This window comes from Rhea americana, unplaced genomic scaffold, assembly GCF_003343005.1.
Source record: "Rhea americana isolate MKP2758 unplaced genomic scaffold, rheAme1 scaffold_180, whole genome shotgun sequence".
Lineage (NCBI taxonomy): Eukaryota > Metazoa > Chordata > Aves > Rheiformes > Rheidae > Rhea > Rhea americana.
This window is the reverse complement of record NW_028185928.1, coordinates 1,599,200-1,613,587: the sequence shown is the minus strand read 5'-3', so window position 1 is coordinate 1,613,587 and position 14,388 is coordinate 1,599,200. Positions and strand designations below refer to the sequence as shown.

The 14,388-nt window shown below is 34.6% G+C and overlaps 1 protein-coding gene across 1 annotated transcript in view; it reads left to right on the top strand.

Annotated features, from left to right (window-relative positions):
* Positions 1 to 12,069, top strand: part of HBS1L (HBS1 like translational GTPase) — a 62,746-nt gene extending 50,677 nt beyond the window's left edge. The window contains exons 10-18 of the mRNA XM_085301876.1: positions 403 to 477; positions 1,308 to 1,425; positions 1,610 to 1,678; positions 4,679 to 4,783; positions 6,811 to 6,901; positions 8,457 to 8,565; positions 9,177 to 9,277; positions 10,239 to 10,383; positions 11,427 to 12,069. Coding sequence (XP_085158002.1) covers positions 403 to 477; positions 1,308 to 1,425; positions 1,610 to 1,678; positions 4,679 to 4,783; positions 6,811 to 6,901; positions 8,457 to 8,565; positions 9,177 to 9,277; positions 10,239 to 10,383; positions 11,427 to 11,438 — 825 coding nt within the window. The 3' untranslated portion in view covers positions 11,439 to 12,069. The remainder of the gene's footprint in view (positions 1 to 402; positions 478 to 1,307; positions 1,426 to 1,609; positions 1,679 to 4,678; positions 4,784 to 6,810; positions 6,902 to 8,456; positions 8,566 to 9,176; positions 9,278 to 10,238; positions 10,384 to 11,426) is intronic.
* Positions 12,070 to 14,388: the final 2,319 nt, after the last annotated feature.

The following is a 14,388-nucleotide window of genomic DNA, read 5'->3' as shown; positions in this document are numbered from 1 at the left end:
CAAGGGTGGTCATCCTCATCAAGGCCTCAAGAGCTTTCTTCAGACATTTAAATGGTGTTAAATGCTACTCTTAGCATTTTAAGTTATTACTGTGTCACATATGATCTTGCTTAATGTGAATTTTGTGTGTTTTTTTTAAGTGCTATTTATTGACAAATCAGCTGATGGACTTTGAAATTAATGGTTGTGTTGTTTGCCATCATTAAGTGTTAATGGGTATAGTCTCCATTAAACTCTTGACCCACCTGGAAGAATCTCATTTATAGCATCCTTAGATGCCATGGATAAAGAACATTTAGTGATTAGATGACACGTAGCTATTTGTTCAAGTCTCAAGCTTAATGTAAGACTGCCTTTTTAACAATCTAGATTTTTAATCTCATAATCTCTGTTCTATTTTAGGTTAATTGGCAACAGGAAAGATTTCAGGAAATCGTCAGTAAGCTTGGCCACTTTCTTAAACAAGCTGGCTTTAAGGTAATGTAAATTTCTAAGATCTGTGTTGCTTTATTCAGGCTTTGGGATGAGGATAGGACAAGACTTCTGTGTTGTTTCAGCTAAATGACTATTTTGTGTCACTTTCCTGCTGGTACTATGTGCATGTAGCATTTTGCCTTCTTAATGGTAGAGTAAGTAAAATAGCATTTTGCCTTCTTAATGGTAGAGTCTTTATTGAGCCTTGGATAAAGTTAGTCAGTTCTTGATACTCTAGTAATGTCTCCTCCTCTTTGTTTAGGTCTGTTAAATCTTTCAGATACTCGCCTATTTTATAGTCCATTGGGACTGTTTTCTACAAAGCAGAACAGACCATCATAATGTTAAAAATTACATGAATTACAGTAGCTGGTTTTATATTAGAGCAGGCTTCATTGTGAATTATGAGCTAGTAAGAACATTCTTTATTTGTCATTCTTGATTATTGCTATCATATTTCCTTGGGTCAAACAGTCAGCTATCTGGACAGGTTATGGCCTTCCTGAAATTATGCTTGAACCAGCAATATAAACTGGAGTGTGCCTGTAAAATACGGAGTTTAAGTTTCTTACTCAAATTCGGTTGATAATATTGTGATCATCGTTTTTAGATATATCTGATACCTTGCTTTGGTAAAGAGCACTAGGACAAGCAAAGAGATGAACAAAATGCAAATGTATTAGCCAAAGAATTCACCTTCTCCATAAGGGGAAAAACATGAGGGGATATATCAAGTGTGCTAACTGTTCTTTCCTAACTTGGAAGCATAAAATAGAAAAGTACATCACTTGCTTCTCTTGAGATGTTTAACTTCTGTTTGTTTCCTTAATTAGGACTCTGATGTGGCTTATATCCCAACGAGTGGTCTTGGTGGAGAAAATCTAGTCACAAGGGGTCAGTCAGATGAACTCACAAAGTGGTATAAAGGAAAATGTTTGTTAGAGCAGATAGGTGAGTGCAATTTTTCTAATTTAAAAATTAATATCATATTGTGTGTGTGCATGTCCAAACTTTTGAGGAAGAAGTAGGACAAAGACTTTGGAATGCAATATAATTGATTTGCTCTTAAATGAGAAATTGTTGAGATAGTTATTGAATATGGAAATTCTAAAACATATTATCAATTTATTTGCAGATTCTTTCAAGCCACCACAAAGATCAGTGGATAAACCATTTAGGTTGTGTGTTGCTGATGTTTTTAAAGGTTGGTTGTTTTTATAGTATTTTATCATTTTACTGATATTTAACATATGAATGCACAGATATGTATTGAAAAATGATGTAAAAGTATTTTCTTTTTAAACAGCTTTAYGTGTGTCAGGATACTTGAACAGGAATAGTAAGCTTTCAAATGCTGTTCTTTGGGAGATTTTAGTTAGTACCATTGAAGAGATACTCTGAAAAAGAAATTAAGGAAGCAGAAAGTCTAGATGGCTTGTTAATTGGCTGTGTAAGGAGTTGGTGGTTCTGTGGGACAGAATTTGGGACTTCCTTTTTTCAAAATTAATTCTTGTTTCTTAGATGAATGTTTCTCAAACATGCCTTTGGGCTGTTTTACATTCCACTCCTAGATTTAGACAATTTGACTTAGTCCTTTTATGTTCATTGTTATAGCTGTTGGTGATGATAAATTCCTCCAGGAAGGATGGTGGAGGTGTGGTTGGTAAAACCAGCTGAGAATGTAATTAAAGGTGGTTAGCTGTTCCCTAGCGCTAATTTTATAAGTAGCAGCAACCAGTAACTGTAATGAGTCTTTATTCCCATTGTCTGAAGGAAATGGACTACTGTGAGCAATTAAGGTTTTTGTGGTAAATTTGATCTTTTTTTTTCAGCTAAATGCATTTGCATTTATGTTTAACTTAGAAAAAATAAGGTTTGTAACACTCTTACCTTGTTTTAAACTTTCTGTAACTCCTTCAAGAAACTCTGCAAACTAAATRAGAGCATGATTTGAAATGTGCATATATGTAATTAAATACTTAATATTTGAAATTAACTATTTCAATAGAAATTTTACTTTATACATTGGACATTTACAGCAGAAATACTAATCAGCCAGATCAAAATATTGATCATGCTAGGAAAAAAAAGGAGTTCTGTGCAGTTTTGATGTGTGTCTTTCTGAAAGAGATTAAATGTTATGTGTTCCCTAGGATAGCTTACTTAGGATATTGAAGCTGTAATGGTAAATATTGAAACCTGATATGAGAACTTGCCCCAGTGGATTACTGCTAATTCCTTCATTAAGGCTATCACTGTATTTTCTTTTTCCGTTCTGTGATCTGTGGAAAACTGCATTGAAACTATTGATTAAGATCTTTCAAAATAATATTAACTCTTCTATTGCAATAATCATTTTTGTGTTGAGTTTAGCTTCAAAAAAACAAGCAATTTTGACTAATTGCTCTTGTGAAAAGATCTGATAGGCCAAAGTAAGCAAACAAATAATGGCTTTGGAAGGGAACTCAATTTTCAAAAAGAAGGTTTATCACTATAAACCTGTCCTTCAAGTATTTTTCAGTTTTGTATCCCTCCTCTTCTCCTGCATCTTGTGATTTCAAAACCTGACTAATTTGGGTGCCACCAGAGGAAGTAGCTACAAGTACCACTACATGAAGCAATAGTTGCTCTCAGCCCTCTACCATCCTGTGTGCATACTCAGGAGGAGCTGTCCATAGAAGTATATAAAAAGTGAGAGTATTGAGCTTACTCTTACGTAGTTTGGAAAACCCCTTCTTTTATTAAGGTTATCTTACATATCTTATCTTACATGTGATTCATCTACCTCAGCCTTATTTTAGCTGCTGTCCCCCTTAACCCTCCTAATACTCTCTCCAGTCAGACTGGCCCAAGAGGTCCCTCTAAATTCATGCACCTTCACCTCTGTATCCTTCCCCACTTAAAATATAGTGCAGTCAAGGATATGACTTGATTTAACTTTAGAACAGCCTTGTCCAGCAACCAAAAACAATGGACAAAAAACATGCCCTAACAGAACCTAAGTTTCAAGATGAATATAAAATCAGGCCCTTTTTTTATGGCCTGGTTCTGTCTGCTGCTCTACACATGTGCTTACAGTGATTTGCTGTGGGAGCTGAAGGAGCTTTGCAGTTCCCAGGAAGTAGTCAGTGTGTGACAAAGTGAGATCCTAGACAATATATTGGTTTACCAAGCCAGAACTGATGATCTTAAAGGAAGGAGAGTTAGTTCTTGGTTCCTTCTAGGTGAGAACAGGGCATTGTTGGGAGCCTAGAACCAGTTAATGACACTAGTTGTCTGCAAATGCTAGCAGAGCCAGCTTCAAGTTTTTATGTACAATATCCAGGTGGTATTTATACTATGATTTGCAGATATTTTTTTCCTAGTATGTTTCTGTTTTTCTTATTTTCTATTCTTTTGACCTCCTATGTCATCTGTTAATTGATTCTATTCATCTCATTTGCTGGAAGGAATGGAGGAAAATTAGCTTATAGGCATACTGGTAATACTTCTCCAGCTAGATAATCAATAATTGTAATTAATGCAAAAGAAGGAATTGCTAGTACGTGGCTCAAGATTAATATGGCACTGAAAATACTAAGTTGCATGCTTACTACTATATTGAATAGAGTATTAGTTAAGTGTACGGACTTTGAAGAAGAAAAATGTATATAAATCTTTTACTCAGAAATACTAAGTCTGTTGTTACTTTGTTACTGTTCTATTGTAATTTCTCATGTTAGATAGGACAGAATCAATCTTTGATTTTCTAGGAGTAAAATGTTTGCAGATGGAGATTCCAGGATTCTGAGTCAGTTAAACAGTAAAGAGCATAAGAATTTGGGTCTGTCTCTGTGAGAATTTTTGTAAGACATCTATGGAATATTTTTGTCTCTAGTTGTAATAAGAAAGTGCTGAATTAAGTAAAATTGCTAGAAAATAAGAAGCTTAATCTAATACTGAAAAACTAAAACATACTGCTTCATGCACCTACATTTGCTTAAAGAGGGATATTGGTTCTGAAAAATATAAGATCTAGAGGTTTTGAATTTAATTTTCATTTTCATTATGAGGCACAGCTGGCTAACTTGCAAGTGCTGAACTCACTACTGGGGGAAAGCTTTATTATATTTAAAACTGTATATACATTGCTGAAGGGCTAACTCATGATGGGAAATTGACCTTACTATGAAGTTATTTGAAATTATTACTGCTATTATTACAGACCAAGGATCAGGATTTTGTGTGACTGGTAAAATAGAAGCAGGCTATGTTCAGGTTGGAGAACGACTTCTGGCAATGCCTCCCAATGAAACTTGCACTGCAAAAGGTACAGTCTTTAGAAGCTTGTTTACTTTCAGGTCAATACTGGGCTAGAAACAGTTACTGAAATGGTAACAGATTGTCAAACTGATACTAACTGTCAAACATAAAATGTGAAAGCATAAAACGAATTTCTTTAGATGTGACTGTGTCTGTATAAATATGTCTGTGAAAAGTATGTGAAATGTTGCATGCTTTTTACCTCTTTTGCAGCATCAGATACTGCTAATGTTATAACCTCATGCTTTTTTACATTGTTTCATGAAGTATCCATAAAAACATCTGAGCTCCACAGTTCACGAMTATAAAAATATGCAATACAGGAATCATTAATGATCAGCTTTGCTGTGGAGTGTTACCGCTGTTAGAAAGTGTGAAAGTGTTGAACAACATTTAGAAATTAATCCTACAAGCGAGATGCAAAAAAAGAGAATTTATGCTGTTGTTCATAACATTTGCCATTGAACCTTTCATAATATACAGACTTCTAGGGTATAATTGTGTAGAGCAGCTACAAAGGAGCAGAAAAATGGATTTAAAATACTATCAATACGTTTGATTTATGGAAAGAGGAATAAGTGAAGATATTAAATTTTTAAGCTGTTTCATAATCAAGCTTGCTGTCGTTGCACTGCAGAGTTTTTTGTTTCAAATGCAAAATCAAAAGTAAAATTACGATTTTCCTGCGATGTTGACTAAAGAATTAATCGCTAAGCCCTCAAAATAAATGAATGGGCTTGTGCATCTAGCTGTTTAACCTGAATTCAACAATTTGCTGATGTAACTGTCTTACTCTAGTTCAAAACCCAGATTATTTAGTACTAATTTGGGAAGCTCTTCAGTATGCTGGACTATGCCTTTGTAAACGTTGCTCACAACGCAAGGGAATGCTATGATAGCTAGAGTATGGGTATCGGACTGCTTTAGTCACACCCCTCAGTCAGCTGTGGGAGTGGGAAATGTGGCATGGAAATAATACATCTTTGAGAATCCCCTGATGCATTTCTGAGATTTTTCTTGCATGTACTGCATTTCATATGGCTGAAATGTAGATAAAGGTTGGTATTTAGTTTATTATGCATGTACTTTTAGTAGTATAAAAAAGAGGTAATTTAGGTAATGTAAAGAAGAGGTAATTTAGTTTATCATACAATATTAACTAAAGGTAGTGTGCACGTAAGGATTCCATTTTTTCATTTTAAGAGGCTGAACTTCATTTATCATTATGTGAGAATGACACATATATTTGAGGTAATTATCAAAACTGTTTTAAAAAGCAGTACTTAACATRCTTACATTTGAATGATGTTTTTTGGCATGTCTTGACAGGAGGTTTTGGAAACAGATTTGCAAATCATTAAATATGATCTGCAATGAAATAGAATTAGATCCTATAAATGTGTGCATTATAAAATGTGATTTTATTATTTATTTATTTATTTTGCTGAGAAATGTCGTCTTGGCCTCAGGAGCAGTATAGTTTTATTTTCACCCACCAGCCAGGTTTCTTTAAAGCATTTGGAATACATTTAAAAATCAGAATAAAATTACTTTTAAAGATGCTTTCTCATAGATGCAATGTCATTGTGAACGAAAGGCTTCTGTTACACTTTTTTATGAAAGAGTCAACAAACCCACTTAAGGTAAATGAAAGTTGACACAGTACTATTAAAGTATATGAAAGATGCGGTCTAGGGCGTGCGTGTGCATCAAAGGATGGGTGGGGCAGACAGAGATATTAGTACTATGGTATTTTCGGGACTGCGTCATCCGCACTGTGAGACAAGTCCTCTCTTCTGGCTTAAATAAAGCCATGTTATTGTGCAGGGTGGGGTGAGAGAATAGTGAGTGCTCACCAAGGAAAAAAAATGCTTCCTCAGTGTTCTCAGTTAAAAAGCTTTTACTCTCAACCCATTCATTTTGAAAATTGATGAGTAATGGTTGATGAAGCACAAATGGCCTAAACAGAGCTGTTTGTTTGTAGCTCAGAAGCTAGGTACTTCACTGTGAGGTTCTGTTCTTACTCATTTCCAGGAATTACACTGCATGATGAACCAGTTGATTGGGCTGCAGCAGGAGATCACGTTAGTCTCACTTTGACCGGCATGGATATCATCAAGATCAAGTGAGCAAAACTGAGTTTCAGTCTAAGTAACGGTTTGTTTTTAATGAAAAGCTTTATAACTATTACACTTCACAATCAGCGGTTTACTTGAAGAATGATTTGGCTATCAGGATATTTAAAACCRAAGTGATGCATATCACCTGGCTTGCATGTACAAACGTTGGAAACATCTGCTCTATGAACAACGGCAAATTCAGAAGAATACTGTTAGTGTTCTTATTTGGCCCTAGTGCTGACACTGATAACTTTCAAAAACTTTTTCCTTAAGACTTCTCCTCAGATATCTTAATTGCTTAATCTGGTAGATTTTGTTAAACGAACCAAAGATTTTTGAAGAGCTTATTAAATCATAAATCATTCTAACAAAACTTATTGAAATGACTGCCATTGCATACCAGTATTCAAAACTGGACAAATTAATGGATGGTAAGCTGTTTTTTTCACACACACAGTTGCTTTTTTTTTTTTGCTAAATGTTTTGCTGACCCTTTTTTAATATATTCAGTAAGACATTTAGCAAATAGTTTTTAGTGTATATTTTAATCGATAGGTTTCATGCTAAGCATAGCCTCAAGCCTTTAGAGGTTTATATTTGCTGTCTGTTGTTTAGCCTAGATGGTTGGATCGTAAGTTGTATAATTTTCCTACATTTTAGTTGAACTTCAAACATCAAGCTTGCAAGCTACTGTTTGAAAAACTCCTTACTTTGATGGTTTTGCAAAGTTTTGCTCTTTTTAGGGAAAAGTACTGATTTTTTTCTGTGTTTCCTTTTTATAATGATGTATGTTTCTCTGGTAAATGAGAAAAAGAAATACTGTTGTACTYGTTGAATGGAGGCTTGGATCAGTTTACTTTTGATGTCACTTGTCTTCTGGGAGTACGTTAGATTGGTGAACAATGGATACTAAATTTTCAATTCTTTTTGAAATTCCATTTCATCTGACTTACTGGTTTGTGCTGTTCATTCTCTTTGGTCACATTTTTCTGTGTGGGATTAATTTTCCTTTTTTATTGGATAGTAAAAATTAGCTACTCTCAAAAAGCCGTATCTAGTCTACCTTATTGACTTGTAACAGGCAGTAGTTTTCTTGTGATGTGATTTATTGGATTTTTTTTGGAAGTGAGTGCTTACGAGAGAGCTTAAATTTTGACAGTCCTGATCCTGATCATCATCTGTTCACCAAACAGTTGAGTTGTGGGCACTGCAACTTTAGGCAACCCACAGCATTTTGTGCTGTTGATCTGGAACAGTTAATCTCTAATGAAAGTTTAATTCTTCAAAGTGCCTAAGTACAGGAAACAATGACATTTTTAGAAACTAGTTAGCAGTGGATGTAATTGTTCATTGAACTAGACAAACCTCTTCATGCATACCCACAAAATACCATGACATCTAAGAATTTATTTGGCTATGGATTTTAATGTTATTTTGTTTTTTTTATAATTATATTGAAGTGTTGTATCTGCTCTTAAATATTTATCTTTTTTCAGTGCAGGGATTAACAGTTTTATGCCATGATTTACATCAACTTTTTTTTTTCCTCTCCTCCTGTAGTGTTGGCTGTGTGTTTTGTGATCCAAAGGAACCCATCAAAGTTTGTACTCATTTCAGAGCTCGGATTCTTATCTTTAATATTGAGGTTCCAATCACTAAAGGATTTCCTGTAAGTCTCTTCAAAAGTTCTTATTTTCATTATATATTACTTTTTTTTCCCTCTCCCCTTCACTCTTTCTAAAGATGCATTTGGCATCCAGTTTGTTTCCCCCCCCCCCGTTGGAAATACCTAATTCTTCTGTAATTTAAAGAGGATATGAGGTGCTACTCTGGCTGCTCATACATACTCATACTGGCTTTTGATATTTTGATATGTAGCTAAGCAATTTCAAAGAACATGATGTTCCATCACAGACGCAGGCTAGCCTATTCATTGAGAAGGCACTGAAGGTATAAGATGATACTGATGTGCCTGATTACAAGATACCTGAAAAATTTATTCATGCTAGAGAATTATACTGACATGGCACAAACAAAACACTTAAAAATGAAAAATGTATTTATAATTAAATAATACATGACCTTTTTGTCMTATCTGCAGAGATAAAGAACTGAGATAATAGGAAAGGTTACTGAATGCGAGGTGAGGCCTGTGAGAAGTTTTATGAACAATTGTTTACAAAATCAGTCTGAGAAGAACTTAATGTGTTCAAGTATTGACAATTAGGATTTTTATTTATTCTAGAAAGTTTAATAACTGAAAAAATAAAACTATTTTAGGTGCTTTTACACTATCAAACTGTAAGTGAGCCTGCTACTATTAGAAGATTATTGAGCGTCCTGCACAAAAGCACTGGTGAAGTGACAAAGAAAAAACCTAAGTAAGTGTGCTGAATAATTGATAATTACATGAGGAATGGGCAGCTGAGTTTTTGTTAATATGTGGCAAATCAAGTAGGTTTTATTATGAAGTAATAATATATTTCTAAGGACATAAAATATACTTTCATTTTTGTATTGGTTTCACATTTAGATTTCAGAGTGCTTTAGCAAGTGGAAATTATTGATCCCACTTACTAAGTGCTGATCACCCAAGAAGGTAAAATGACTTGCCTAAAGTCAACTTGCAGAGTTAGGGGTGAATTCTAGCCCTGCAGTTAAAGAAATTTTTCTTTACCTTTTTGTCCTGAAACAGGGTGAGGTCCCTGGTATAATTCTGGGAATGCGTTACTACCTAAAATAAACTCTGCTGGGCAGTGGGTCAAAGAAGAGCAACAGATTTAGGTTTCTCTGAATCTGATTTCTTCCCACACTTAAGTTAAACTATGGGAACATCCCTCTATTTATTTAAAACTGTCTTTGAGTTGAAGTGTTGTTTGACAGCAACAATATCATCTGAATAATCCTTTGCCAGAAAATGCAYAGCTAAAACTGTTGCTGAAAGATAATGGGAAGAAACACATGACTTCTACAGAATAATGAACTGATGAAGTAAACAAACTCCACATCCTCTTTAGTTGCTGGGACTGGATTTGAAACAAGACATATTTGTACTAGATGTAAAAAGTAGGTATTAAATGGGATAATGAACTTTGAAACAATTTACCAAGTGGTGTGATGGATGCCCTTCCCTGAAGGTTTTTAGAACAAACACAAATACCTTTTTAAAAGGTACGCTGCAGGCAAATAAGTTTCCACTTTTGTGGCTTTTGTTATATTTGAGATCAACCTTAGTGATCATAATTTCTTTTGGCTTTTTATTTTTTCATTTACTCATTGTATGCTTTTAATTAATACAAGTATGTATTAGTAATAGAATTTTCTGCTTATTTAACACTGCAGGTTCCTGACTAAAGGACAGAATGCTTTAATAGAACTACAAACTCAAAGACCCGTAGCTCTGGAGTTGTATAAAGACTTTAAAGAGCTTGGGAGGTTTATGTTACGCTACGGTGGTTCCACTATTGCTGCAGGAGTTATCACAGAGGTATGATTGTTTTATAATGGGCTTTCTCTACTGTTAAGGAATGGTGTTAACTTTCATGTAGCATTAAGTTTTTATAATTAAGACCTATTTGATTTTATACTCTTTGATTTAAAAAATGAATTTATTCTGCTGAAAAAGAGACAATTTGTTAGCAAGATGTAAGGAAAATTTGCCACAGTTCTGTTCAGTTTATTAAGGAACATTTGTTTAGAACTTCTGAATGTTGTTTTTTCCTCTCTCCAGTTAAAAATAACCCTTTAGGATTTTAATATACATCTCTTTCTGAAATTGACCTGAGTGTATAAATATAGCAAAAGTCATTTGTAAATAAGAAATATTAGCTGCTTTTACTATGGCTAGTTTGTGTCCCAGATTTTACTCTGTGAATGTTAAAGGTAGTTGTGCATTTGATTCTTACTAATGCTTGTAGGCATTTTCTCATCCTGTTTCAGTGGGAGAAGGCACAGGTTGTGGAGGTAAATGCAAATGTTTCATGTTCTATTGGGGAGTAAAATACAAATGTCCTTTTGTCATTTTCAAAATCTGGCTATCATTTTTGGATTAGAACTTAGGTTAAAATTTTAAGTCTAATGGAGAGAAATTTACCGCATTTTTTACATTAACTGCATTTTGATACAGAGGCTTTTCCTGAGGCATTTAGCATCAAAACAGAGCTAGAGCTTGACAATTTCTGGCCTCTCCTGATGTGTATAGGAATAATGTCCTAGATCTATCTGAGGCTGTGTCTTATGGTGCTTTAATATTCTTAGCTTGTCTAGTCTTAAATAGGATCCRGAATTAGGCTTCAATTGTGCACCCATTTATGCTTAAATTTATCTTCAAGTGAATAGGATTGTATTTAAATCTCTGATACCTGATGTCTGCAGAACTGAAGACTGAATAACTGTAACTATTCTCTAGGAATTACTATTTTTTTCTCCCACAGTTCACAATATCACAATATGTTGAAAAATCTATCATCATTTTACAGCTAGCAYTTTGTTTTTCACCAGAGGTTTTTTTGTATTTGCTTTTCTTTCTAGATTAAAGAATGACAGCGTTTCCAGAACTTCCACAATTCAACCAAAATGCAATCAAATATCCATACTTTTAAGAATCCAGTTACTTCAGTTGAAGGAACAAGTGCAATTAACTGGGAGTGAAATATAATGAGAAAAGTCAAATCATATTAGACTTCTGAGGAGCCCTTCATCTGTCTCTCCCACTGCAGAACAAGATGCGAACTGACAAGGAATTGTTAATGTTACACTTTCCCATCACAAAAGTCCATGTATTTCTCCATGTGGAATTAACCCCTTAAAGAACTTATGGAAACGTGCTTAAAAAGTTGAATTAGAGAATACGATGATGAATCATCATGAAACAAACTCCTTACTTCCAGCCATAAATTGTTTACATAGTTCTTTGATTTGCTTTTCTGCTGCACATTAATTCAGTAAAGTAACTTAATTGCTCTAATATATTTTGAGGTTTGAGTTGAATGCATATTCAGGGAAAAAAGAACTATTTACTTTCAGAAAATGGCATGCGGTATTATCCTAGGATTGTTTTTTTTCTATCCCAAAACTTATTTAAAGTTTCTTTTGCTGTGTAGTGGAAGCTGTGCTGACAGTGGCTAATTTTATTTTTTAAAATATAAGAACAATAAAATAGCTTTGAGCATAATTTTTGCCTCCTTGATCTATTGTTATTTACATATTTCTAAATTCTGTTATATCATTTATTGATTTCCATAATTCATATGTTTCAATGCAAATTAGTGAGCTAAGATGAGAAACTGACCTATGACTTCTTTCTGTGGAATTAGTGTTCAACTCTTCTCATGTATTACTCCTTTGTTTACCTACTATCTGACATACGCTTCTCTCACCCAGATTTAGTGCTCTTTTTGAACACCAATTGGCAGGTTGATCTTGGGATGTACGCTGAAGTCAGATTATTGTACTTGCTCAAGCCTGTAACTCCTTCCCATTTTTCAGTAAGAAGGCAGGCTAAATCACCTGACAGATGAGTTCTTTTGGACCCTTCTGCCATACTCAGTGTTAACTCAGGACAGGCACATTTTACTACAGCTTTGAATTTTTTTATAGGAACCGAGAGAGGACTCCAGATATCTTAGGAGCCATGTGTATGAGTGCAGTGTAAAGAAGACTGTAATTTTGATCCTAGTTTATAGTGCAGGAAAAGAACTGAAGTACTCGYTCAGCATCAGTCACTTTAGTTAACCGAGGTAAAGCCATGTATTGAGCAGTAAAGAACACAGAAAACAACRGTTGCTATTTAGTACAAAGTCATGTATTTGTACTGTCCATTTCTATTCTTCCGACACTAGTAGTGAGAGTATACTTTTTTGCAGTCACATGYTTAGCCTTAATTCATCATATACATRCACTCAACATATGTAAATTACACTGTGACTGCATGCACATTTGTAGAAGTGTCGATGTTCTATGTTGAAATGAATTGATATCAAATCTTACAAATGAACATTACCTGAAAACTATTACTGCCCAAACTGAAGCTATCTTACGAATTATGCACTATTTCTTATGACTGTAAATTGCATTTAAATACTTCCCAATACTTATATGCCAACCATAAAGGYTTCTGTGCTTGTAGGATTCCAGAACTTGATGCTGCCAAACTCCTGTGTTGAACCTGCTTCACTTGAACTTACCTTCAAACCTAGAATACGTTTTGGTTGATTTTAAGTCAGGGGACAGCTAAAATGCTACAAGTGGAAGAAAGTGTCTTTGGTTTTAAGACTTCAGTATAATCCTTTTTGCTTGTGTGTAAGGAAACACGATTCTGAAAATGRACCTCTAATAACTCCTTTTACATATGGATGCTTTAAATTTTGAGGCTCTGTATTCTGTGACTGCAGAAAAGCTATTGCATGGTTTCCTGGTTTGTAGCTTGAGAGAGCCAGAGATACTTCYCAATATTCCAGTTTCAACACATAGCTGCACTACCCTTCAGCACTGAGCTGAGCTCTACCCAGAGGCTTCAACAGGTTGATGAATAGATTTGTTATTGGTTGATACAACCATATCAACTTTATTCAATCAAAATRCTGTTGCATATTGATCTACAAGAAGTTTTGTGGGTTGACAGTGGTCTAGGATCTAAAACCTTTCTAAACTGCTGATTTAGATATTCACGATCTCCTGGGGATAAAATACTCTTTAAAATGGCTGTGGTGGTTGGAATATGTGAAGTACAAAGATGTGATATTCTCAGAACAATGTATAATAATTAAAATAGTATATCTTGGAGAAAAATGTCTTTTAGGTAACTGTGTTACTGGGTGCTTCAGGTTCTTGGGAAGTTAAAGGAAAACTTTAGTTACGTGTAACATGCTTCTCTATAGCAAGAGGACCCCTGTTCAGCTTCTTTTTAAAAGCTAGATTTAAGCAGCATACCAGAAAGGGTACTGTGTAGGATAGTGCTTCACARCTTCTCAGCATTTTTTAATTGAAGGGCCACTCAGCCTCTTGTGTTGCTTGATGTTTGGGAAATGGTCTGATTGAAAAAGATAATTTGTTATTTTTTCTAAATGTGTTTTTTTTTAAGAGAACCACTATTTTTCTTGTTACAAGCAAAAATATTAAYGATAAAGCAGTAAGCATGAGCTGCAGACACTGCTACAGGGAGAAATTTCCCTGTCAAATCATTATTTTCTCCTTTCTTTAATATTTTACTTTTTACATACACAAAAGAGCAGATTTTAAATATCTTAGGTGATTCTGCCYCTGTGCCTAAACTGCAAGAAAAACAAGCCCACAGACAGAGTCATTATTCCTGCTTTTCTCTTTTGTTTCTGCTGTTGCTRCCGGAGTTCCTTCCCACTTTTGAGTGAGCAACACAGAGAACACGGAGAGAGAGGGGGAGGAGTTCAAACTAGCAGTGCAAATAATACAAAACTACTAATCTAAATTGACACCTCTTAGGGGAAAAAAATAAAGATAAAGCAAGCTKCTAACA